At 31.0% G+C, this 27,960-nt stretch overlaps 1 protein-coding gene and 1 pseudogene across 1 annotated transcript; one reads left to right on the forward strand and one right to left on the reverse strand.

The window, feature by feature from the left end:
• Positions 1-2,570: 2,570 nt before the first annotated feature.
• Positions 2,571-4,496, reverse strand: LOC145572082 (uncharacterized). The gene is made up of 6 exons (XM_081631101.1): positions 4,298-4,496; positions 4,124-4,145; positions 3,924-4,029; positions 3,502-3,609; positions 3,278-3,409; positions 2,571-2,776 (listed from the first exon to the last, which is right to left on the reverse strand). Exons 1-5 carry the CDS (start codon positions 4,356-4,358, stop codon positions 3,308-3,310), a joined length of 399 nt encoding a protein of 132 aa, XP_081487227.1. The 5' UTR covers positions 4,359-4,496; the 3' UTR covers positions 2,571-2,776; positions 3,278-3,307.
• A 5,658-nt stretch (positions 4,497-10,154) lies between these two features.
• On the forward strand, positions 10,155-12,822 carry LOC145570931 (COBRA-like protein 7 pseudogene; annotated as a pseudogene).
• Positions 12,823-27,960: the final 15,138 nt, after the last annotated feature.

Below are 27,960 nucleotides of genomic sequence, written 5' to 3' on the forward strand. Positions count from 1 at the left end.
GTTCAGTTTAGTTCAATTCAACTCTAATAAGTTCACTTCACTTCACTTCAGTTCAGTCAATGAGAACAGGCCCTTACCCACAACCTCGTTCCTCGCCAGGTCGCCTAAGAGGCCCCTCCTTCAAACTCTTTCAAACTTAATTTCGACGGGTCACTTAAAAACAATTCAGCAGCACTAGGTGTTATCATTAGAGATAGTGCCGGTGCTCTGATTGTAGCCCGCACCTTCAACCTTGGCAACACCAACGTCTTAGTCACATAAACTACAGCTCTCCACAAAAGGCATTCTTCTCGCTATCCAGCACGGGATTTAACATTAACACATTGAAGACGATAATCTCCTTGTTGTTAATGCTCTAAGAAGGACTTGGTCTACTCCATGAAAAATTGACCACATCATCACCGACATTCAGACCCTCCTCCAGCAGTTTCACCATTTTGGGAAATCCATCACGTTTACAGAAAAGCAAATAGAGCAGCCGATTGGATCGCAAATGTAGGACATCTTGTTAGTGATAACATAGATATTACTCTTTTTACTAACTCATCGTTGTACCCCATTATCTCCTCAGATGCGCTAGGCATTCCCCTCGTGAGGAGGGGTGCCTAACGCTTCCCTTTTTTCTTACCTTTTTCTTTTTTAAAAAAAAAGAATAATAATTGTATTACATATGTATACAATACAAGTATACTTTTGATTCCGACATCAGTATAGTTAAGTTGTGAAATTAAAGGTTGCTTTCCATACTAAATTACACACCGGCACACATCATCGAATACTATAAGAAGCTATCATGCATCTTTCCCGTATTGCTACTTCATTATTATATCCTGATCAACTTCGGTATGTATGTAAGACTCAGTTTATTAATCATGCAAAGTAGTGCAAACCCGGGCAATACTCGCCACAAGCGAATTGTCTATTGAAAGAAAGCATTCCCTTAGATCATGAGATTCATGACTATCGAAGAAATCATCTAGCAACATAAGTATTAGAGCATCAACAATGGACAGCTACACCCCTTCTAGTCTTGACTTGCTACATCATTATTCTTAAAGTACATGAATTCAAGCTACAACCTTCACAATAGCAAGCTAAAAAATTTTTAAAAAGAGGAGAAATTAATGTCAAAAAAATAATCACATGCAATCTATTCCTTTTATTAGACAATACATGCTTTGGGCATTGTGAAAGTACATAGCTTAACTACATGTCTACATAGCTCTGTTTCAACAAAGCAACATCTAATGTAGCTCCACATTGTCAAGCTAGTAGTTACAACTATTGAATAATTGCAAGCTAGGACTTATTTTATACCACTGTTCCACAATGGCTAACTATATATATACATGTAGTATTGGGTTGCAACATCATTATTCCCCAAACTACATGATTTAAGCTATAACCTTTAAAATAGCAAGCTACTTCCTTTTGTAATAAATAAACCATAAAAAAATAAAACAAAAAACAAATACATAAAAGTATTAAACAAATCAATATATGTGCATTGGGTAGTGTGAACTAATTTGGCCTTAGCTATAACCTATGTAGCTCTACAATGGCTACTGGCTAGCATATAGCTCTAATTATTTAGAAATTGCAAGCATGTCCTTTTATACAACCATTGTAGATGCTCTTACTCCCAAATTAATTCAAGTTTATGCTAACTCAAACAACTCTGTACTAGACAACGGAGACACTTGAGTACCGTATGTCAGTATTTGGATTCAAATATATAAGCAACGAATCAAGCCACATGAAGATAATTTGTCATCCATAGTACTTATTGATTCCAACCATCTCAATTTCTTCCTAGGAGATATGAAATCCCATGCGTTTCTTCCTTTTAAACGAAAAAAAAAAAAAAAAATCTTTGATCCGCCAGCCTCAGCTCCAAGATGCCTTTCCCTTTGTCGTTTCTTGGCATCTTGCTCCGGTGATCCGATAGATCTAGTCCTTTAGTGGTTGGTGGTGGCTTGTGGTGAAAACCTAGATCTAAGAGATTAGTAATAGTGGTGTTTTGAGAAGAGGTTAGTAATGGTGGTGGTGTAGTGTTTTGAAGGAAGGGTTGTAAATACTAAATAGGTGTGAATGAGGACCGGTTTTTATATGAAGGGTATGTTCGTACTTTTAAGTTTAATTTTACGGGCGTTACCTGGAAATTTGCGGGCAAACAACCCCCTATATGACCGAAGTTGATATAAATTAGATCTCCAAAACTCAAAATTCCATGTTATGAATCCCTGAAGACTAATCAATTAAGCATGCCAGCAATAAAGTGCCACAGGGATTCAATATCAGTAGCACACATATATGGGGGTTGTTTAGTGTTGCAGTAAAGTGGCTATCAAAGACTAATCAACCACAGGGGTTGTTTGCCCGAAGTTGATAAGGCTATGCCACTGCACCAGTGTTGCAGATATACCGTGCAGGACTCCCACTAGGTCTGATTGCCTCCTCTACTCTCTAGAACTCACAACTGGGAAAAAAAAAATGAACTGCCTAGAGTGCTGCCCAGGGGAGCAAATAATGACCTATTGAAGTGAGATTGAACTTTCAGGAGGAATTGGTAAAAAAAAACTGCTGGTGGCAATATAAAACCTATGGAAGCACACATAAATTTCACATTTTGGTATTATATTACACAAGTCAGTAACAGCTAAAATGAGTTAGTACAATTTAATTTATCATTGCTTACTGCACGTCATGCTTTTTCTAAGTTGATTACAAACTTTTCCGATTGCTGATAGCCTAGATGTAACAGAAAAGAAATCACCTGCACAAACTCAAAATTGCCAAGATATTCAGTTATCACCATGGTACATATTCAGGTTTAATGTTGAAATGGTGGAAAAGAAAACTCCAAGAAATACAAGAATCATGGCGTGACTCTGCACTCTTATCAGAAACACTATGTTCTGTAGACTATCTCAGAAGAGAGTAAATGGAAAATGAACTATCAATCTAGCACATTGAACTCTCATGAGGCCACAAATGTTTCAGGCTTTCAGCATTTAATACACGAGAAGTGTTACAGGTTCAATATCGGTAGCACACATATATGTCATTTTTCAGAATTTCTATGGTGATTTTAACAATTGTCAGAGAGCATTGTATTTCTCTAGGTTTCACAGGCTCACAGATAATACACACACAAAAGATTGGCAAACAACATTACCATTATACCATAACAGTAGAGGACTAGAAGTGATGCTCAAACATAGCGCTAAATTTGATCAGATAAGAATGACCCGAGGAAAACTAAAAATCCAAATACCTGCTTCCATCTCCGAGTATACAACTACTGTCATAGCTTTGATAGCAGCATTGCAAGCTCTTCATCAGATACCTTGACTTCTATACACGCTCCTAAAGATGCAGCTAATCTCGCAGCCAACTGGTGCTTACACTAAAATAAACCAAGAACTGTGTTATTCCTAGGAACCATTAACATAGTTCATAATAGCACAACTTCAACATAACCATAGAATTTCAACTTACACAAAGCTGTTCCCCTCGATTCACTATATCATAGAAAAATGAGTAGCATCCACAGTAATGCTCGGCAAAACATAAATATTCTTCTTTCTTTCGAGATTCTCCAACAACCTAATTAACATATATGAGACCCTTGTTCTCAATCAAATTTCCACAATTATTGATTAAAATCTACCAAAAGTTCATATCATCCTAAAACAATCCAGGGACATTATTTGATCATATGTAGATAAAATTAAACATTATAATCATAACAATCATACAACTCCATTATAATAATGGAATTTAACTCCAACTTGTAAAATTACTGCTTATAATTAGCACCCTCGGCCTCCTTCTTATGGAGTATCACATTATTAGTTTAAATTACACTATCATCGTGACTACTAATTTCAAACCGAGAGAAGTAAAATTAACCGACGGACCTGAAATATAGAGCGACCACTGGGTTCACCAGAAATTCTTTTAACACCTTGTTGATCCACAATCCTTGTAGCTCGTTCAAAATTCTCCCCGAACAAAAAATGCAACCTGGGTTTTATTTGTAAGCATAAATTAAGATTACCCAGATTACGAAATTCAAAAAATTAAAGGATAAATTTAGAGAATTGAGGAAGAAACTTACACTCCCAGTTGATCATCAGTCACTAATTTACATCAATTTCTTCCATTGTTAAAATTTGTCGATTCCATTGTTCAAGAAATCAAAGATGAGAAGAACAAATTGAAGTGAAAATTGGGCTAATGTGGATAAATGAATTTACGATTGATAAAAAAGGGGGTTTGTTTATAGTAGAACCTGAATGGTTGGCCTCGATGTTCTTCCATACTGCTTCAGCCACCATTGTTGTTAAACTCATTTTCGCAATCTTTTACTTTCTTCCTTCGGAACAGGTAAGGGGAAAACAACTACTAGGAGGCTAGGAGCACATTTTCAAATTCTACTTGAAGCAGTTTGAACTTTGAAGGTATCCTTTTTCTTTCTCATTAGATAATGGCTTATTTTGCTACTCCGTAATGCAATCGAGTTCAAGTAAATTTGTCAATTTGAGTCAAGTTTGGGGTTAAATTTCGGATCGTGCTAAAAAAACTATTCGCATAAAAACATGTTTCCTCCGTCCTCAGAATACTTAGAACAGTTTTCATTTTCGTCTGTAATATTTGTCAAAAGAGAATCTTTTATACAATAAACTGTTGAAATCAATTGTAGCTCACTTGTGAGTGTCCTACATGAGAGAAAGAGGAGAGATTGTTCCACTTTATGAAGTTGAGGAGTTATTTCTACTATTACCAATTGGTTTTAGTGAAGCTCCTAAATTTTGTTTGTGGACCAAACTCTTCTCCTATTTGTTCGGGTTGAGTTCGGGTCGTGTTGGGTTATTAAATTGGGTCATGAATTGACAACTCTAGTTTAACCCACGAGGCCACAATGGTTATCAAGTATTAAGAGGGATCTATTGACCCCACTTGAATATGAAAAATAAAGAAATTTTATCAAATTAAATTAGACTAGTTTAATTTCATCCCTTTTTTTTTTATTTAATTCAGTTATACATATTACTATTTCCGACCTAAACGATTAAAAAAAGCTAAAACCCTAGGAGAGAGGAGGGAGGAGAAAGAAGAGAGAAAAGGAGGCGACATTTGGATCTAACTATCCGCAACTGGTGGTTATAAGTGACATCTCTTGTGTATCAAACAAGTTTTGCCTAACTGATGAGTATAATTGCCTTTAATGATCCGAGTACTATTTATTTCCATTGAAATAATTTTATTGGATATAAAGGTGATTTATTATTTTAATTATATATTTACATGTATGTTGTGCTAATAGTTTTACTGTACATTTTATTATGTTGTTATAAATATTTTCATGTTTATTAAAAGACATTTATAAATAAGTCTTTAGTCATAAATCACTAGATTTTATAGTTTTATTGGGAATAATATGCATCATTAATGTAATATAATGTATACTACTTTTAAATATTTTCAACACAACTAATCAACAATAAATTTTATTTTTCTTAATTGTTGTTTTAATAATTTTTACGTTATTATTTTGTTTTTCTATATGCATTGCATTTTTTATTCCACATGAGTTGCTCATTTTTATATTATATCACAATTAATTATGGGAGTTCCTCATTTTTATAGTATATTATTTATTTATTTTTTTGAATAGAAAAATATTTCATTAATTAAAAGTAATACGACATCTACAATAGAGATTCGACATTAACAAATACATAAGATATTGAATCAAATAAAATCTTCCTTCATAAAAACTACGATCGTCGAGTAAATTTTGCACTGTGGAACATCTCCCACTTATATTGCTGGAAAATACAACCTTGTTGGAGAGACAATCTAACGATCGTTTGTAGTCGTGAGGATGTTTTCCTTCTAATTCATCTGTCTGTATTCGAAAACTTGATAACTTTTTCATCAACAAAATAATTTCACAACAATCCATTAGATCTAATATTATGGATTCAAAACTAATAAATTTCTCTCTCAAAAAGAGGAGATAAACCTTGTCTTTCGAAGGAGGTCAAAAAAGCCTAGTCTTTCGAAGGAGATCAAAAACCCTTTCTTTCAAGGGACAAAAAAAGGAGGAAGTGTTATTATAAACCTAAAAAAAAACTTTTAAAAACAAGAATTGGGGCTTTTCACCGGTTAAAACCGATGAAAGCCCCTTTAAAATTCAACAATAGAGGCTATGGTTTTGGAGAGAGGAAGGTGGAGGGAGCAGAGAGATAATAATAAAATTTGGGTTTTTTTTTTTTTTAATTTTTTTTTAATTTTTTATATTATACTTGTATTAGTTATTGATAATTAATTAATTAATAATTATGTCTTAAGTTGTAAATGAATTTTTTACATTTGCTTTCCAAGCTGAACATTTGTAACCTACATACTCAACTTAAGGGGTATTGTAGTGTATTTGGTATTAAAGTCTAAAAAACACCCCACGAAAAAAAGAAAAAAAAAATTCGGAATACTTTCACAAGTATAATGATGCAATTTCATAAATTCAATTTGAAGGTAAGAACACTTGAGGTGAGGGGAAGATAAGGGTGAACGAAGGCATGGAGTACACACTAAATTTTTTACAGTAATAAATAAAAGGGAAAATTCAAAAAAATAAAAGATTTGATCTTTGAATTGGTTTATTATTATATTGAGAAACGCCTTTTTTTTTTTTTTTTTTTTTTTTTTTTTTTTTGGAAAAAAGTTACGTCTCTTTTTAATAAGTGTAACTTTTATTATTATTATTATTAGCAAAATGTTATACATAGTCCTTATGGCCTGTTCATATTTACTGAATTGAGTTGAATTGAACTGAATTGAGATGAAATGAATATTTTATGAAAAAAAGAAATTAGGAGTTGAACTGAACTGTACTGACCTGAAATTAAGCTGAAGTGAACAGACCCTTAGGGCTACATATAAGCATTAAATTTACACTTGAAAATCGTAAAAAGTTAAGAAATCATAAAAATATAAACACTAATTTACGCATGTTTTTGTCATAAATTCCTAACTTTATACAATTTTCAAGAATGCATTTAATGCTTATATATAATATTTAGGACTACATATAGCATTACTCTTATTATTATTAGTACATATATACATATCTTATTTTAAAAACAGCCATATATGTAACATTTGTAATAGGTTTCGAGTATTGTCCTTAACATTTACAATGAGAACAACATGCTGCAGATGAATAATAGCATGCCCCAACAATACAGCAATAGCAAGTGCCACGTCCTGATTAAACCAATTTAAATTAATTAGACAATCTTCTATAAAGAAAGGGAGCACAAAAATAATAAACTCACAAATATTAATTGATTATGAGGTTTGCAAAAGCATAACCATTTCATTATTTTAAAACTTACAATGTGCCACAACTAGGAGAGAAAAAAGGATGAAAAAAAGCCAAAAGGGTGATTCTTGATCTGCCAATTGCTTCCATTGCTTTGACGGAGTATTAGTTAATTAATTAAATTATTGAATTGATTGTGTACTGTGTTCATTTATAGCATGATTAATCTTCTTAATTTAGGAATGTCAAGATTTTACTAGCTGTGAAATCAGGGAGGGATCTTGGGCCAAAAACCTTTGGGGCAATGTTTGATCCTCCAACCTTTTGCTAAAAAATAACAATACTTAACCACTATGCCATAACTTTTTAATTGTAACTATTAAACATTATACTACCTCCGTTAATGATTATCTGCAATTTTGGAATATTTTATCGCTCACAAATAATACCCCAACGTTGCAGATTACCATTAACGGAGGCAGTATTACTTTTAACCAATAACTTAGAAAAATTAAAGGGGTCGACCCACCGCAATGAAGGTTTGTCCCTGTGTGAAACTGAAATAAAATCTTCTTAATTTATGAATGTCAAGATTTTAATAGCTATGAAACTGAAATAAAATCATAGGTACATGTTATTTTCATGAAAATATATACGATGTAAATCTCAATTAAAAAAAAACTCTATATATAGGTGTTTGCTGATTGTACTCAACCATTTAATAAATCTATCTATCCAAATATATATTTAAGATTTATAACTTGTTTGAAATAATATAAACTCATCAGTGCCTTTTTGGTGCAGCAGGCCACATGATGTGGCCTACTGCCAAGTCAGCAAAAATAATGGGAGTTACTGGTATTGTCAGGGTTACTTGTATTTTTCAGGTGTTACTTGTATTTTTTTTCAGGAGTTACTTGTATGATTATTTATTTAGGGGTTACTTATATTTTTTTTTTCAAGAGTTATTTGTATGAATTACTTATTCAGGGGTTACTTGTATCATTCAGGGGTTACTTGTTTTATTTTTTTCAAGAGTTACTGATTACTTGTATTTTTTAGGGGTTACTTTTTTTTTTTTTAAGGGGTTATTTGTATGGATTACTTATTCAGGGGTTATTTGTATGATTAATTATTCAAGGGTTACTTATATGAGTTACGTTACTAGCTTATATAAGTGTTACTTGTATGCATGGGTTACTTGTATGAGTTACTTATTCAAGGTTACTTGTATGAGTTACTTGTTCAAGGGTTGCTTGTACGTATGCCCTATACCAAACCAGTAACACCCTACAAGTAACCCCGACCAAAATTAGTAACACCCTACAAGTAACCCCTGACCAAAACCACTAACATCGTACAAGAACTCTTGAAAAAAAAAATTGTATTCTGGGTTACTTGTTTCTGGAGTTACTTGTAAGTGTTACTTGTAGAATGTTACTTGTATTCTGGGGTTTCTTGTATGGAACACTTGAATGGGTTGAGTAACCGCCCCAGACCAAAATCTCATACCAAACCAATAACACCCTACAAGTAACCCCTGATCAAAACTAGTAATACCAATACAAGTAACCCCATAATACAAGTAATACCTACAAGTAACCTCTGACCAAAACCAGTAACACCCATACAAGTAACCCCGGAATACAGGTAACACCTACAAGTAACCCCTGACAAAACCAGTAACACCCATACAAGTAACCCCAGAAACAAATAACACCTATAGTAACACCATACAAGTAACCCCTGCCGCACCATGTGGCTAGCCGCATACAAAAATTTGTGTAAACTCATAGCTAAACATATTTTACCAGTTGTGTTCGATCCTTCGTAACAACAATTGGAAGGGAATTGATCCGTAACCACCCAAAATTGATCCCCGAATTCGGATTAGCCCAAAGGATGAAGCGGGTAGAACACACACAAAAAAAAAAAAAAAAAAAAAAGGAAAATTTGTCAAAAACAACATTTTAAAGTGCCCACTTTATTTAAAACAACCTTTTAAATTTTTTTTTGCAACTTCAAACCACATTTTAAATTTTTTTTATCAAAGACAACCAAATGCTACTTTCTGGTGTTGATTCTATTTTTCCCGATGTTGACCACTAGTGTGCAACGCATATGACCTCGAATATTGCTTAATACACCAATTTTCCCTCCAATTCACTCGTACTAAAAGAGGGATGAAAGAGAAGTACGGTTTTAATAGGAGTTAATTGGAGGGAAAAGGGGTGTATTATGCAATATAGGAGGTCACGTGACTCGCACACTCGTGGTCAACATCGGGAAAAATAGAGTCAACGCCGGAAAGTAACATTTGGTTGTCTTTGATAAAAAAAATTTATAATGTGGTCTGAAATTGCAAAAAAAAAAATTTAAAAGGTTGTTTTAGATAAAGTAGACCATTTAAAAGGTTATTTTTGACAAATTTTCCAAAAAAAAAAAAACATATTTTACCGGTTTAAAGCCTTAATACAATGTATTATGTATAAACATATTTTGTGCATTACAAGCACTAATGCATAAAAAACTTGCCCACTAAACCTTATTTCTATTCAACTAGTACGTAATGCATTTATTAGATAGTGTAATTATTATAACCTTAAGACCTAATCAACACGTACGACAGACCAATTCTCAACAAGTTCTCATTTATCACCATTTCATATATATATATATATATATATATATATATATATATATATATATATATATATATATATATATATATATATATATCTTACAAGCAAATGTAGCTTCATACTATTATACTCCTAAATCTCCTTAATTAACTCTCTTCCATTCAAACTAATTAAACATGGAAAATCCATTAACACTTATTTTCTTTACCCTACTATATTGTCTATTCTTTCTCCCTACATCAATTATCTCCCAAGCTCAAAACATTTCTTCCTCATGTAATGGCATATTTTTACAGTACACCTACACCCGGGGCGAGCAACTCCCCCCGAACATCACGGCCTTGGACCCAACAGACCAACCATATAAATTCCAATCAACGCTTTATATCCAAAACAATGGCTTACAAGAGTTAAAGTCATGGAGAGCTTTTGTAGGGTTTCGACACGGTGAACTTTTAGTGTCTGCCTCTAATGCTGTGCTTCTTGATGGCTTACCTTTACCTGCTAATGTTTCGAATGGCACCGTGTTTACTGGCTACCCTACGACGGACTTAAAGACCGCGGTAGAGACTGCCGGGGATTTAGCTCAAATGAGTGTTCGAGTTGAGTTGGTTGGTACTGAATTTGGTGTTTCACCGGAAGATTTTCCTATGCCTTCAAATATTAGCCTTGCTAATGATGGTTTTAAATGTGCTAATTCTACTATGCAAGGTATGTAACCATAATTCGATGTATGTTTAATTAAAAGAGTCGGTTGAATTATCATCTTTGGTGGAGAATTAATTTAATTTTTATACTCGATATATTAACAAATTAGAAGTCAATTACATTAGTTAAACTTATACCTAATTCATACTCGTTCCACTTTCCTACATCACTATAGCTCTAGAAATCTGTAATAAATCTATTTGATTTCTTGCCAAGTTGCCATAATGTTGTGTTTGATCTGGTCATTTGTAACTTATTACTTATAGTAATCCTATCATTAATTATAATAATATTTGTGATTTTAATTGGTCACAATGTCTACATATAAATAATAAATTTACGCAATACAATATCAAGAATATCAAAGTGATCAATAGGCCTTGAATTATTTGAATAGAATGAACAATGTGCCAACAAGGTAAAACTCATGGTAGAGGTTAGAGGAAATAGCTTTAGCCGTACCATGCAAAACTTACAACCGATTGTACATAAAATACCGCTAAACAAGTGTATTGTTTAACTACGTAGTATATACCAAGAGCGTTAATCACCCTTGATTAATCATGAAATAATCAACTATTTGCAAAGTTAACCATTGCATATGGCTTAGAAATGTTTTTGGAAGTTAATTATAAGTCCTCTACGATGTAATTTTTTATGCTCATTAGAACAATTACAAAACTTCAAATTGTGGTGCTAATATATGCAGGGAATACTAGTATGTCCACATGTTGCATACGAGATCCTAATGCTAGAACAACCATCAATGCAACAGAGCAATTCCTACCGCGACAAAGTGGAGATTTGAGCATAATGTACGATGTTATATCAGCATATGAATCGAACTATTGGGCGCAAGTGACTATTTCAAACCAAAATCAAACAGGGCGCCTAGACAATTGGCAATTAAGTTGGGAATGGATGAGAAAAGAGTTCATTTATACTATGAGAGGCGCTACACCTTACAAAATGGACTCCTCAAAATGCATCTTTGGTGACCAAGCTAAATTCTACCAAAGTCTTGACCTTTCGAGGGCCTTAAGTTGTGAGCATAAGCAAACGATCATAGACCTACCGCCAACTTTGGCAAATGATCAAACCCTAGGCTCAATCCCCTATTGTTGTCGAAATGGTACAATTTTGCCTTCAACCATGGATCCAAGCATGTCTATTTCCACCTTTCAAATGCAAGTGTACAAGATGCCACCTGACCTTAACGTGACCATTTTTAACCCGCCACAAAATTGGAAGATCAACGGAACATTTAATCAAGACTATAAATGTGGGAATCCAATTCGAGTGAGCCCTAGCCTCCTACCTAGCCCTAATGGCCTACCGGTACAAGTGGAAGCAATTGCTAGTTGGCAAGTGGTGTGCAATAAGACACGAAGTAGCACTAGACCCCCAAAATGTTGTGTGTCATTCTCCTCTTTTTTCTATGATTCCGTTATCCCTTGCAAAACATGTGCATGTGGTTGCCCTAATCCGAGACAAGAACAAGCTTGCAATGCTACCGCGGATGCAATTGCCTTACCATCTTACGCGCTTCTGATTCCATTTGAAAATCGAACTAAAATGACCACCGAGTATGCAAGACTAAAACATATACCCATATCCAACAATTTATTACCTTGTGGTGATAATTGTGGAGTCACCATAAATTGGCATTTGTCATCGGATTACCGAAAAGGGTGGACTTCTAGGGTTACACTCTTCAATTGGGGGAATACTAATTTCTCCGATTGGTTTGTGGCCGCGGAGCTTGACAAGGCCGGAGTAGGGCTAGAAAGGGTTTATTCCTTTAATGGAAGCTCTTTGCCGGGAGATAGTAGCACAATTTTCATGCATGGTTTTCCAAGTGGAAATGATTATCTTCTAGGGCAAGTAAATGGATCCAATCCAAACAAAGATCCTAAGCGTCCGGGTACTTTGCAATCAGTGATTTTGTTTGATAAGAAGAAAACACCGGGGATTAATGTGGCTCGCGGTGATGGTTTTCCGACTAAAGTCATCTTCAATGGTGAGGAGTGTTCTCTTCCTACAATATTACCAATTAACTCGGCTTCCATGGTTAGTTCTACTAATGACATGTATAGCTTGCTTAGAACCTTGGTTCTAATGTTTTTGTTACATTAATGGTGAGATTTTATTTCTACATTTGAGACTTAAGTTTATTTTAAGTATAATTTATTTTAATTTAATCATGATTATCATATGCTATGTATGATGGGAGAATGAATGGAAATCGTAATATAATGTTGAGGGCAACATTCATGTATATGACTGAAAAATCGATTGATTTGGATTTATCATATTAATATTAATATGTTAACATTTGAAAAATAGTACTCCGTAGTAATCAACCAATACAAATAGTTTCAAAACACTAATATAATGATTAATTAGCTCACAATTATCATCAATTGTGAACCCTAATAAATAATTAACTTATTATTTGTGAACCCTAATAAATAATTAACTTATTATTTGTACAATGCTTTAGAGTAATTAAGATAACCTTAATAAAAATTAATATGTTCAAAACTTCCTTCTATTCTACTTGTACCATTTCAATCAAAATTGAATGTGGTATCATTGTAATATAAATCTTGTACATAACTCTCGTATGTATTATTCACTTGCTCCTCGATTGATGTTGTCTCCCCAGTGTTACAAGTATCCAAACCCTCCTCACTTATAACATTGTTTTTCAGTGAATATGCATTTTCAACTAAATGAACTTTTGTTGAACAATAAGCATATGAAACAACAGGATGATATATAACATTACCACCATTTTCGACATGATGATGAAGTCTCAAGTTTCGAGGATGTGAATTCAAACTTGTGAAATCTCGTACTTGAAAAGATGACGAGTTTGGAAGAACTTGTGCTCCAAAATTATGCACATCTATAGGAGATATAAAAGTCTTGCCTTCATTTTGATGTTGTGAAATTTGCTCAAATTTCTTATGATAAAGACGATATTTCTGCATCAAACGATTATACTTGCATAAAATTGTGATGCATCACAAATGAAATATAATTTAAATCTCTCAAATTGTAGTACTAATACCTGTAGATGGCTAGCAACATTTTCTCTAGTTAAGCCAGGAATATTCATTATTTCCAAAATCTTTTTTGGAACTACCTCTGCATTGTGTTATTATGTTTAAAAAGAATAAAAATATAGATGAGTAAACATGAATGTATTGCAAATTATAGCAAAATAATACGAAGTACTACTACTTTCATTTTTTATACTTCCCTATTACAAATTAAAGGAACAGCAATAAGGAAAAGAAGCATATAATTCTTCCCAAAAAAAAAAAAAAAACATGATAAAAAATAATTAATTGTTTTCTTATTTGCAATAAAAACAATAATATAACAATAGTGGAAAATGATAAAAAGATATCTAATAGGAGTAACATGTTAAAAATTAGAAACATTTTTTATTTTCATTTTAGGATAAATAAATGTTTAATAAAATTTTCAATTTTACAAATTATGGTAAAATATCCAACTGTTTGCCAATCAACATGCAATTCTTATTGTTGACAATCTCATTCTTTAGCCTTGAAGTTTGTAATATACTCCGTAATATAGACACTAAAATTTGTATTATGTTTTTTGGAACTTGAGGTAGTGCTTTAATACTTTGTTATTTCATATAAGCATTTAATTTGAATCCTGTCTAATGAACAATCTCAAATTAAAGTATAAACTATTAATGATCACTAAAACGTTTAAAATTTTCTTAATCAAGAAGGTTCTGTTCTTTTAAATGAAATGATACTGAATTGTATTGAAATAACTTGAATTAAACTGAACTGAGCTGAAAGGATCAAAACTAAACTAAAACGAACTAAACTAAATTGAATAATAAAAATAAAAATATTATTATTATTATTATTATTATTATTATTATAGTCAAGCTTTCTTAAATTGCTCATAATAACAATACGAGACAAATAAATCAGCAAAACAAATGAAAACTCAAACTGGAGATAAACAAATTACATTTTGAAAATAAAATAAATAAATAAAAATATAAACTCGAGTTGGACCAGTGGGTTGAATCGAATAGAATAATACCAATAGTTATTCAAATATTCACCAACACAATAAGAAATCTTTTTTTTTCGATAAAATACAAAATTCGCATTACAAATTCTTTGAATAATGTCGGTATCACTTATTGCTTAAGTTTTTTAAAATGCTTATCGATAGTTCTTTAAAATGCTTGTCGATAGTTCTTTACTTAAAATTGTATTATATATATATATATATATATATATATATATATATATATATATATATATATATATATATATTATTACTAGTATAGTTAAACACACAAACGGATATGATTTCATTATAAAACTTAAGAAGTCGTTCGTGTATCTAATGTATGTTTCATATTCATATAAGTGATAATTAGATATTTAGACATTACACAATGAAACAGTTCTAACACGATCATAAATGATAATTTTTAATATTATGCATAATTATAATCAAGATTTTTTAGCAGAGATTTTTTTTTTATTTGGAAGATTTAGCCAACATTTCAAAAAAAAAAAAATGTGTTGTTGCTCATAATAACATAAATCAGCAAAACAAATTAAACTCAAATTGGATTTAAAAAAACCACATTTTAAAACTAACGTAAACAAATAAAAAAACTCGAGTTGGATTGGTGGATTGAATCCAATAAAATAACACCAGTAGTCATTCAAATATTCACCAACACTATAATGCCGGTATCACTTATTGCTTAAGTTTTTGCAAATCTTATCGGTTAGAATAGTGGCAATGGTCATGCAATCGAGATATTTGATGGTAGTCTAAAGTTGGAGACGATGGTGGTGGTGTAAATTCAATTCTAAAAAGTGTATACATGGGTGAGGAATCACGAAGTGATTGATGTTGTAACAATTGTCTAATGTTGATATTTCATGCTATTAGTAGTTTTTAAGATGCTTATGGATGGTTCTTTATTTAAAATTGTATTTTATATTCTTTTATATATTTTCATATTATTACTAGTGTAGTTAAACACACAAACGGATATGATTTCATCATAAAAACTTCAGAAGTACGCTTATGTATCTAATGTATGTTTCATATTCATATAAGTGGAGGTTGTTTTACGGTTGTACCCATTTTTCTTTGATTAAATCCATTAGTAGCATTTTGCTTTCTTAAAGGCAAGATTTGTGTGATAGCTACATGTATATATATAATAAAAACAATAACGGATTTTTTACAAATGGTTTGATCAACAAGAAGACTAGAAATCCTTTATGTACGTATTGAATTATGACGCTTTTTTTTTCTTTTTCTTTTTTTTAAAAAAAAAAAAAAAATTAAAAGTGAACCTTAATGGAATATAGGTATCATCAACAATACATTTGATTTTTACCCATTAACATGGGAAAATATTACTTGTTAACACAAATATGTTGATTTTTTTCTTTAAAAAAATAATTAAAGAATGTGAGTTATTTTAAAGATATTAAGGGTTTATATACCTGAATTATTTGAATATTTCTTTAAATTTTGTTCCTAAAACCTATTACTCCCTTCGTCCCTAAATTACATTCCTACTTTTAGCATTTATTACTCACATAATAGAGAAAAGTAGGAATGTAATTTAAGGACGGAGGGAGTAACTCCTTTTTTTTCTACTCACTTACTATTTAGTGTGTAAAGTAAAGAAAATTTTGACCATCCATTGCTACAAATGTACAAATCTAAAATTATCACTTGTGATCGCGTTAGAATTGTTTCATTGTGTAATGTCCAATAATATCTAATTTTCATTATTTACTCTAGTATGCAATTAAGGATATAGTTGGTCAAAAACTCAAACATGCATGTTGGACACAGCACAAATTGCAAGTAAGTAGAACAAAGATGGAGTATATATGTATCATACAATCTACACCATGGTTTTTTCTACATTAGTTTCTTAATTTATATAGTAATCACTAATGAAATTCATACTCAAATGACTTCGTTATAAAGAGTTAGGAAGGATATGAAGTTTTTGGATTTGCATGAGGATGAAGCATTGGATCGTAAAGGATGGAGGATGAGGATCTTTGTCAATGATTACATTGAATAATCAAATTTGGTTCATGTGGCCGACCCCCCCTTATGGGATTAAGGCTTTGATTGATTGATTGTCAAATCATACTCAACCAATGAGCAACATACATATATAATACCTTTTGATTTTTTAACTTGTCCTGCTTTTAATTGTCAATTTGTTAGAATTACATACGGTTTGAGTTTGTGTTTGAAATTATATTATTCTTTTCAAAAATAAGAAAGTAAAATAAACAAGTAAATAACGAGTTTAGAGAACTTACTTGCACTCCCAATCTGATTAATTGCTTCTACAAACTTAGCATGAAGCTCAGTAGTCCAAATGACCCTTTGTTTTTTCTTTGTAGTTGCATCATCATTTACTAGTAAATCTCCCAAGTTACTTGCATGCTTCCTCTTCTTCATGCATTTCTCATCATCTTCACCATCACTACTAGCAACAATCGAATCAATTTTCGAGGAATTTATGTTAATCTTTTGAAAGTGATTCTCCCAAGTGTTGGATTCATTCGTGTCGTTAACTATGTGAGAACTACTACTAGTACTCCTTGTGGGTTGTTCCACCCTTTGATGTCTTTGTCTCCAATACGCGTATTTCCATAAATGTTTCACATTCTCTATTTGAATTGGCTTAATTAGGAAATCACAAGCTCCATGTATTAGCTCCTTCCTTATTAGATCTTCATCATCAGTTGTCGAGGTCACTAAACAAACAAATTTTTTAAAATTAAAGATAGGGTTAGTCTAAAATGTGTTGAATTAATTAATGGGCTAATTTTCACATCATTAAAGTTGTGATGAACTGATAACTCAATGAGATTCAGGCCTAGTGGTTAACATTGAGGGTCTGTGCATGACACACGGGTTAATCCCCGTCCTCTATTAATAGTTTGTATTGTCCTATTGCCAGGGGTAAACCAAGGGGGCTGGGGTGGGCCTTAGCCTCCCCTTGATTTTAGTTATCTAATAAATGTTGTATTAATGTATACTAGTTGTAACATAGTTGAGTTGGCTTCAACTTTGAACCTTCTCCCCAACATTTTTTTTATTTAGTTTTATATTTCAATACATCCCATACTATTTTTATACGAGACATATTACTATATATTACGCTTGGCCCCCTTTATAAAAAAATTATGGTTCCGTCACTGCCTATTGCTTATTTAAAATAAAAATAAAAAAAAAAATTGTGCGATAGGGTAGGCTCTACATATTGTTGTTGATCAAATTCAAAGTTTAACTACCTAAGTTTGTTACCTCTAAATATTCGTTACTAATTTCTAGGCTAGGACTCTGGATTTAGTCTTTAGAAAGTAATTAAAACTCCTTTCTCTTAGTTTCTTTGCTAATAGTATTTTCTAATTCCATTAATCAACCAATATGTGTAATTGAATATCTATGACTAATTCAAGGGCATTTTAAAGCATTATACTACAAGTAACAATAATTATTATAAGCGTGAATAAAAATAAAATTCACACATAATTAATAAAGAAATTAAAAATCACTCGCAAGAATTATACTACATACCTCTCCATCCGTAAAAATCAAAACGGAATTGAAGTGTAAAGTATTTATAGAAACGGAGGTAATACTTACTTAAAACGGGGATATCCATATCTAATCCAATACACTTTACGAGCTCAAACCCATCCATGTCGGGCATGTTGAGATCAGCTATAACAACATCAAATCTATTTCTATCTTCTTGTAGCATAGATATTGCTTCCTTTGCATATTGGCATTTTGTCACTACAAAAACAATAATACATTACATTTTATTAAAATCCATTTTCAAATTATTAAATTGAATTCATGCATATATTGATACTCATATTCTAAGTACCTGAATTGAAAGTTTCGAGGGTTATATTTAAAAAAAAAACCTTTTAGATAAAATTCGTAAGTATACAATACAAGGAAAAATACCACTATTTCTCAATAGAAATCACTCAAAAATTTACAAGATTATTAATAGTATCAACCTTGATTGTCATGACATGCGACTGTCTCATACGTATTAAAAAACTAATCAAGGAATATATATATATATATATATATATATATATATATATATATATATATATATATATATATATATATATATATATATATATATATATATATGAACTAATGCACGTCCTAAAATTAAAATAAAATCATGATTATAGTTTTAACAAAGAAAACATACCCTTGAAATGGTTTGTTAACGTCAAGTCTTCACTGTCAAACACTTAACTCTCTCTCTCCTTTTTATTTTCTCTCTCCTTTGTATTTGGTCAATCATGTGTTTGTTATCTCAGGAAACTAGTGAAACTCACCTCCAACTCCAAATCAAGAAATGTTAGAGCACCGACTACCGAGTACCGACTATGTTTTTGCAAAATATTTTAACACTCACGACTTCACTTTTGCAAATTATTGGAACACACAATTACAATGGGACTATACCAATTGGTTAATTGGAGGTGTATGATTATTGAAGACAACCAAGGGGAAATCAACGTGGATTAAGTCATAGTAAGTTGCAAAAGTTATATCCTCAGTTTTAACAATGAATATGGAATAATGCAGTTTCATCTCTGATTTGAACTGTACGTAAATTTTGAAATTGTTGAAAGTTTTTTAAATTTTATTTTTTTTTGGATTTGCATGCGGCTTGATTGGGTATTTTGTAAGGAGCTCTTAAATTTATTTGACCACTATAATATACAATAAGATAATCACCCGGTTCAGCATATCGAACTGGCTTGATTGATTTTTTGTAAGGAGCTTTTTTTTTTTTTTTTTTTTGTCTTGTTTTTATGGGTTGCTCTAAGAATGGTGGATTAGTTTTTATGGGGTGGATCCGTGGATGATTGATTATTTTGGGATTTTGTTACTGGTTGAATAGGTGTGGTAAAATTAATTTTGTTTTAAGTTTTAGTCTTATACAGTACTCCGTACTATTAATGTAATTTGTTTGTATATTGCCGTGTTCAAGCGAAAAATAACGAGGTTGGTTTTTCTCTTAAATTCGCCTAATTTTCTTCGTTCAATCTATCCGATGCATTTCCTTTTTTTAATAACTTGCTTTTCTTATTAATTTGTTTTTAATTATGTATACTTAAATTTCAAATTTTTTACAGTGTGTAGTTTTAATGATTAATTCTTTGATTTTTATAATACCAGATCTGATCCAAGGACATCTCAAATGAAGAGACCAAATATGGAGTACTCAAGTCATACTGTAATTATAATTGTAAATATGCAATAAGGGTCTGTTCTCATTGACTGAACTTATTAGAGTTGAACTGAACCGAAATAATATTTTATAAGAAAAAGAAATTAGGAGCTGAACTGAACTGAACTGAAAATAAACGTATGAGAACAGGCCCTAAGTGTATACATTTATTGTTGGAATTTCAAAGAGTTGATTTTGTTGATATACTCGTATTAGTTATTTATACTTTTTTTAGTTTGAAATTACCATTTTTCCGCCATAGGAATGAAGCGTATAAATTCAAATTTCAAAATTAAAATAAGAACAACATGATAATATCAAAGTAGATTTTTAAACAAAAAAACAAGGGTTTTTCTACACAGTAACCCTGTTTTTTTTTCACTTTTCTACGTTGTGCCCCAACATATGACTTTTTACACGGTAACCCCAATATACTTTTTGTTTCCATACGGTAACCTTGCCGTTAAAAAATTCCGTTAGTGGGGCCCACTCTCCATTTATTAATATTATTTTTATCGAATTGGTATTCCGTCAAAGGTTTCGGAGGCTATTTTGGCTCTTAAGGATCCAAATTGAGCTCAGATTTGGCAAAAAAATAACGTAGATGCCTCGTTTTGCTTATTAAGAAATGTCTCGATTTACGTGTTGATATTTTAACACACAAAACGAGACATTTACGTTATTTTTTTTGTCAAATCTGAGCTCAATTTGGACCCTTAAGGGCCAAAATAGCCCCCGAAACTTTTAACGGAATACCAATTCGATAAAAATAATATTAATAAATGGAGGGTGGGCCCCACTAACGGAGTTTTTTAACGGCAGGATATATAACGGCAAGGTTACCGTATGGAAACAAAAAGTATATTGGGGTTACCGTGTAGAAAGTCATATATGTTGGGGCACAATGTAGAAAAGTGAAAAAAACAAGGTCACTATATAAAAAAACCCAAAAAACAAATAGGACACCAGTTGTAAGACATAAGAGGTTTGTTAAATACAACTAAACATATTCTACCATTTCAAATAAAAGGTCCCTTTCCCTTAACAAATATTTCGTTCGTTTTTTTAATACTTGCTCCATTTCTCCATGTGCGGAGTTTTAGAAGAAATTAGATAAAGGCTCTGTTTGGTAAACAGCTTATTTGAGCAAAATTAACTTGTTTGACCAATATTAACATATTGACTATTAAATAAGCTAATTTAAGGTGTTTGGTGAGAAGCTTATTTAAAGAGGTTATTCCAATAAATAAGCTCTTTTTGAAAAAGCTCCTTTTATGAGCTTTTTCAATTAACTATTCATTAATTTATGGTGAAATGACACTTATACCCCATTTAATTTAAATTCTTACCTAAACTACCTACCCTACAATTAGCTTATTAGTCATTTCACATACTCAAATAACTTCAAGTTATCAGTTATTTACCAAACACTATTATACAATCAACTACTAAAACAAGTTAGTCAAATCAGTTAATACAATAAGCTAGTCCAAATCAGCTAATATAATCAACTTCAGCTTTCAGCTTTAAGCTATTCACCAAGCACGACCAAAGTAATAAAATATAGAGCTAGTAGGGAAATTGACAGAATTAAAAATTGTGAAAAACAAAAATATTGGAAGAATAAGAGGAGAGAGAGTATTATTTTGGGTCAACTAGGTGTTACAAAAAATGACTATTTATCACCTTGATCGGGTGATTATCACATCATTGTAAAATGACTTTTTTCTTACCGTTTTGCATTTACCATCGTCTTTGCAGCGATTTATCATCGTTAATTCATTGGCAACTTAATTATTAGAAGTATTAAGATTGTTTATTTTAAATTAGCATCTAAATCGTGATTAATAATGCAAGATTTTCACATTTTAGTAATGTTTGAATTTACAACTAAAATAATCTATAATAAGATCGCTCTAATAAGTTAAAGTATGTTCAGATAAGGGTTTGTTCAATTCACCTTATTTTATCTTATTTCATGACTATAAGTTCTGATAATTATTCCATTCAAAAAAAAAAAAAGTTCTGATAATTATTATATAATTTTAGATAAGTTTATACAAATTCAGATTAATAGTTTAGATAAATTCAAATTAGTTCAAATAAATTTAGATAAGTTTAGATAAATTAAGATACATTTAGAAGTTTATATAATTTTTGGAAACCTCTTATAATGTACGGAGGGTCACACTTACGTTAGTGTTTTAAAAAGATTTGGAGGTGAGTTTTTTTTTTTTTTTTTCTTTTTTTCTTTTTTTGGGCCAAAAGCTACATTTAATATTATATCAATATCCTCTCATGGTCTTCACTAAATCCAACTAATAAAATTTAAAGATAGATAAAGAAATGTAATATGGCTACTGTCAGTCTTTCCAAAATCTTATGAAAGCTAGGTATTTTTTTCTTTTTTTAAAAAAAAAATTTTATATTACATTTGTTTCATATTATGTGTCACGTTTATTAAAGTGGTCGTTATCTTATGCATTAAGTGCAACAACAACCAATTGATTGTTGGTGCAATGGTGATTGAGACTACACTTGGTAAGGAGGAGTGGAGGACCCGTGTTCGATCCCCCCGCAACAACGATTTGGAGGGGAATGAAACCTAATCACCCAAAACTGATCATCGAATCCGGATTAGTCCAAAGGGTGAATTGGATGAAACACCCAAAAAAATTATAAGTCTTTGGTCGGTTCATCCACATTCAGTTCAAATCACAAAATTTGATATGAATACTATAATCTAATTTATACAGTAGACTTTAACCATGAGTAAATTTTAGGACATTTTGTAAAAAACTACCTTATAAAATACTTTTTTTGCGACAAACTACCTAATAAAAAAAATGTTGTAAGAAACTACCTTATAAAAGGGTAATGTTGTAAGAGACTACCATTGATCGGAAAGTCACCGTTGACTTTCAAATTCCGGCGTTGACCACATCACGTGCCAATCACGTGACTTTTAATTCACTTTTTTCCTCCTTTTTTCTTAATTGGCACGTGACATGATCAACGCCGGAAAATAAAAGTCAATGATGATTTTTCGACCAAGGGTAATCTTTTACAACATTTATTCTTTTATAAGGTAGTTTCTTACAACATTTTTTTATTAGGTAGTTTCTCGCAAAAAAATTTCTTTTTAAGGTAGTTTTTCACAAAATGTCCTAAATTTTAATGAATTTAATACGGCCTCTGGTTTTAGAAACTTGTAACACTTTCTTAAGTTAAATTCATAATACTTGCAAGTTGCAACACACCATATTTGAACTTTTTTTTTGTTAAGTCATAAATTTTTCTTATTTAAAACTCATGACCCACATACTATTATCAATCAGTTAACCATATTTTAAATCATATGAGGTGCATTTTTCTTATATACGGTAAAAATGTGTATGTTACAACAATTGAAAACAAAAAAAGTACAAGTATATATTTTAAATAGTAAATTTAATTTTTACAGTAATAAAAAAGCATAAAACATTTACGTAAGATATTCGAATTTAACGAACACACAATATTCATGTTTAATATTTTATACGAAGTATTTATTAATCAAATTCAAATAAATAGAAATGATAGCAATATTTCTATATTTTTGTGTTTTAGATTCAATTTAAGGGTCAAATTCCACGAAATGGACTAATATTACGTCACTTGCAAATGAATGGTCTATAAACCATAAACCACCAACTACCAACATTAAATGCAGCATAACTTTCATCTTCCACTGTCAAGCTAGTAACAACCCCATTAAGTAACAACAGCGCCGTTTACAAACAATATGCCAACGTGTATCGTGACTCGCCTGCTGACTGAACTTTCTCTATTCCAAGATTCTGACATGGCAGGAAAGATTGACAAAATTGTTAATCATGAAGATTAACTGGGCAGCCCCCTATCAGAAGTGGAGTACCATAAAAAATAAATGTAAATGCACGGTTCCTTGAAGAGAATTATGTGCATATAGCTAGTGGTATTCATAAATCGGTCCGGACCGAAAAAATGGAACGGACCACCTTGGACCGACTCCGGATCGGACCAGACCGAATTAATCGGTCTGGTCTTCGAGTTTAGAAATTTATTTTTCCGGTCCGGTCCAAAATCCTATAAAAATCGGTTTTGGACCGGACTGATTTTTTTTATTAAAAATATGTGTGAAACCTTAAATAATGGTTAGATTATTCTTAATAAGCTCACAAAACTTTAAATTTATTAGCTTTTTTGTACTAAATATATATAAAAAAACCGTTAAACTGTAGATTTTCCTTTATTTTTTTCGAGTTTTCCATATATCCTGAAATTTTCCAAACAACATTTCCTATGACATCTCTAATTACTTTATTAAGTAAAAGAGGGTATTTGTAAATGGGTAGGATCAAACCAACCCTTTATAAAATCTATCTAACTTGACAATCAGCAAACTCAACAGAGGATTTCATTGGATATTGCCGATGACAGATTGGTATATATATATATATATATATATATATATATATATATATATATATATATATTTGAAATAAAATTGATTCATAAATAAAGTCATACGACATATATAAAGAGATTTAGATCTAATGAATACATAATAATAGAATCAAATAAAAATATTCCGTAAGCAAAGCTACGATCGTTGTTGCAAATCGTACATTCTTTATACCTTATTTCATATCGTTGTGATTTACAGCCTTCATCGGCGAGGGGGTCTATCGATCTGTTGTAGCCATGCAGAAAATTTCCGAATGATTCGCTAGATTGGTATTAACGTTAGTAAGTCGTGACAGATTGGTATGAAAGTTAGCCAGAAGCGACATATTGTTAGAATAATCAGTGTACATTGTACACATGATAATTCTTATTCTTATAACATAAATCTATTGTTTTTCTTTACTTTTTATTTTTTTTTTTATTTTTTTTTTATTTTTTTTTTTTTTGCAATTTTAAAATATAGAGAAATATTCAAGATTATGCATAAGAATTAATAAAAAAAAAATTACAATTTCAAGCTTTGATTACATATTTTCAAGATTACATCATTTTTATTTATTTATTTGATTTTGCAATAATCAATTTTATATAAATAAATTTGCTCTAATTTTAAAATTAGAGCTTATTACACGCCAATTTTGACTTTTGAAACTTTTATCATAAAAATTTCTCTTTCCATTCATTTTTTGAGATTTGTGTTTGAACTCACAATTTATTTTTTTATTTTTTTATTTTTTTATTTTTTTTGTTATTATTATTTGTTGATAATTTTGGATGCATGAGTATGGAGGAGAGAATTATTTGTCATTAAATGAGAACTAACAACAACAAATAAAATAAAATAAAATTTTTTTTTTAAAAAAAATTGCTTCTGTAACAAAAGAAGGGTCAAATGTTATGTTTGTTAATTTTTATACAAATTTCTCGTAATTTGTTAACTTTTATATCATTTGTCGCCGGTGCTAACTTTTATACCAATGTGTCATGAAGGTGATAACTAACTTTTTATACCAATGTGTTTAATTGGTCCTACTACTTAGCAAAGCTAAATAAACTTTAAGTAAACAATGGTGTTTACTCCTTAATACAATACACAAATTCAAATGTATGCTACAATTTGAATGAGATAGCTATCAACACAGTAACAACCTTGTTTAACAATATTGTGATGACTATGCTGCCAAAACACACAATTACATAAAGTTTGTCAACAATACAACCTAAAATCTATTTTGTCTTTAGTTTTTTATTCCCACAACAGATTTCACATCCTTCACCTATTTCATCATACAATAAAAAGTGTTTTACTCACTTCTTTTTTCGCATGTGCATTTGAGATTGTTGAGTGTAAATTGCTCATGAATTCGTGATATCTTTTCCAGAGCTAAAACATTAGGTAGATACAATATGCCAAAATATGATTCAATAACCACACTCGGATGTAAAATATTTAATACGTTAGATAATAAGCTATCAATCTCTTTGCGCCCTTGAAATTTGATAAATCCAATATGAATTGGGTGCCAAATTATATGGATCATTCGCTGCAATAATATATTCAATAACTAAAACAACTGCATGGGTTTTTCTGTCTCTAGTTTTCCTCAATATTATTTTGGCCAACCTATCCTTGCAATCTACTCCCAAATATTACTTATTAGTGTTTTGATGATACCTTTTCATAACCTCAATAAGTGCAAGAATCGGAATATTGCGTGAATCTAAACCTAAATAAGGTTGATTCGTATGTTGAGATACCTGACCCTAATTTCAATCACCACGATTATAAGAATATTACCTTCAAATAAATATCTCACATAACATTTATTTTTTATTTGTGAAAAGGATAAAGTTACTCTACCATTTATGTAATGAGTCGTGTTCTTCCACAACAGAATCCCATTTTTTTTCCCTCTCCGAATTATCATGATAAAGACCAAATAAATAATTCGTCTGTTTTCCTAAATTCTACTTTCTTGCATATTACGCAGTGTGTTACTTTGACTATTAATATCTTTAATTGTGCACTGTCATTAACTGAAACCTATATTCGTGTCAATAACAATAATAAATTAATAAATAACAAAATAACAAATAATCCTTTCGTTTTCCTAAATTCCATTTTCTTTCATTTTATGTAGTCTCTAATACGTTTGTGTATTAGTAAAATTATATTAAGTTAATGTATTGAAAATACATAACAATAAAATTCAACAACAAATACTCTTATAAAGCTGATATATTTGAAAGTTCATAGCAATAAAATACAACATAAAAATAATAACAGTAACAACACCAATAAGGAAAAAAAAAAAGGAAAAAAAATAATATATAAAGTGGAACGTTTACCATTTGTTTGAGTAGAGGTTGAAGAATAGGGATGTCAAATTGTCCCATAGGTATGATTGACATGTTTCTGATCAAATACAAAATAATCATATAATTAGCTTTAAATGTATAATCAATTAAAACATACATTTATCATACATTATTATTATCAAAATCTCTGGTCTTAAAAATAGATTAGGCCTTATAGAGTGGGAATATAGAGTTTTAAACAATTTGTCAAAAAGCGGAAAATTTGCCAATTACTACCGCGTATTAATGTCATTTTGAAAATTACTACTACAAAGTAAAAAACTTGTAAATTACTACCGTAAAATATTTAAAAATTTTGATTTTACTACCAGACACCACTTTAAACCATTTATGACATCATTTTTTCCTTAATCCACGTTTAACCCTTTGTTAACCATTTAAACGACCAAAAAAAATAAAAAATCACCCCTAATACATGGTTACCTTATCTAATTAACTTAACCAAACTCCCATTTTCTTTCTTTTCTCTCTCATCGATCTTCCTCCTTCTCCATCGCAAAAAACCCTCCAAGCTTCTTACTCCTAATCCACACTAATTCTTCCCATCTCCTCCAATGGCTCCAAATAAACGTATAATTAATTTGATTCTCTTAAAGTAATTTTTTAATGTTTTCGAATTCTAGGGTTTTCGAATATTAGGGATTTTGCATTTAGGGTTTGTGGATTACGATTTTGGTTGATTAACATAGGGCTTTTGTATTTTTCTTTGAATTGATGAGCTATCAATTAAGCATAAATTGTGATTTTGTTTGATAATTTTAATTAAATGTCACATGACAATGCCTCTAATTAGCATAATATGTGATTTGGTTTGGTATTTTTAATCAATGGTCCCTCCCTTTTCCTTCATTGCTCGAAAACCTGGTCAGTTTAGCTTCGTCAAAGATTCGTTTCGGATCAGAGCACAAGGTCAATCATTTTTGTAGGTTGTTCTTTAATGGAGTTTCAAGGTCAAAGGGTCAAATTTATGAAGTGGGAGGGAAATGTGGGTTGGGTTAAGCTGGGGTAACCATGGGTTAGGTGGGAATTTATTTTCTTTTTTTTAAGGTCTTGTAAATGGTTAATCA

This window comes from Chenopodium album, chromosome 12, assembly GCF_948465745.1.
Source record: "Chenopodium album chromosome 12, dcCheAlbu1.1, whole genome shotgun sequence".
NCBI classification, from domain to species: Eukaryota; Viridiplantae; Streptophyta; class Magnoliopsida; order Caryophyllales; family Amaranthaceae; genus Chenopodium; species Chenopodium album.

Excerpts from the sequence above, each read along its gene's own strand:
- LOC145572082 (XM_081631101.1), bottom strand. The coding sequence starts at position 4,358 with ATGAGTTTAACAACAATGGTGGCTGAAGCAGTATGGAAGAACATCGAG. Across the intron at positions 3,610-3,923 it reads GTGGTCGCTCTATATTTCAG|GTTGTTGGAGAATCTCGAAA; the intron begins GTCCGTCGGTTA and ends TATGTTAATTAG. Across the intron at positions 3,410-3,501 it reads ATCGAGGGGAACAGCTTTGT|TGTAAGCACCAGTTGGCTGC; the intron begins GTAAGTTGAAAT and ends GGTTTATTTTAG.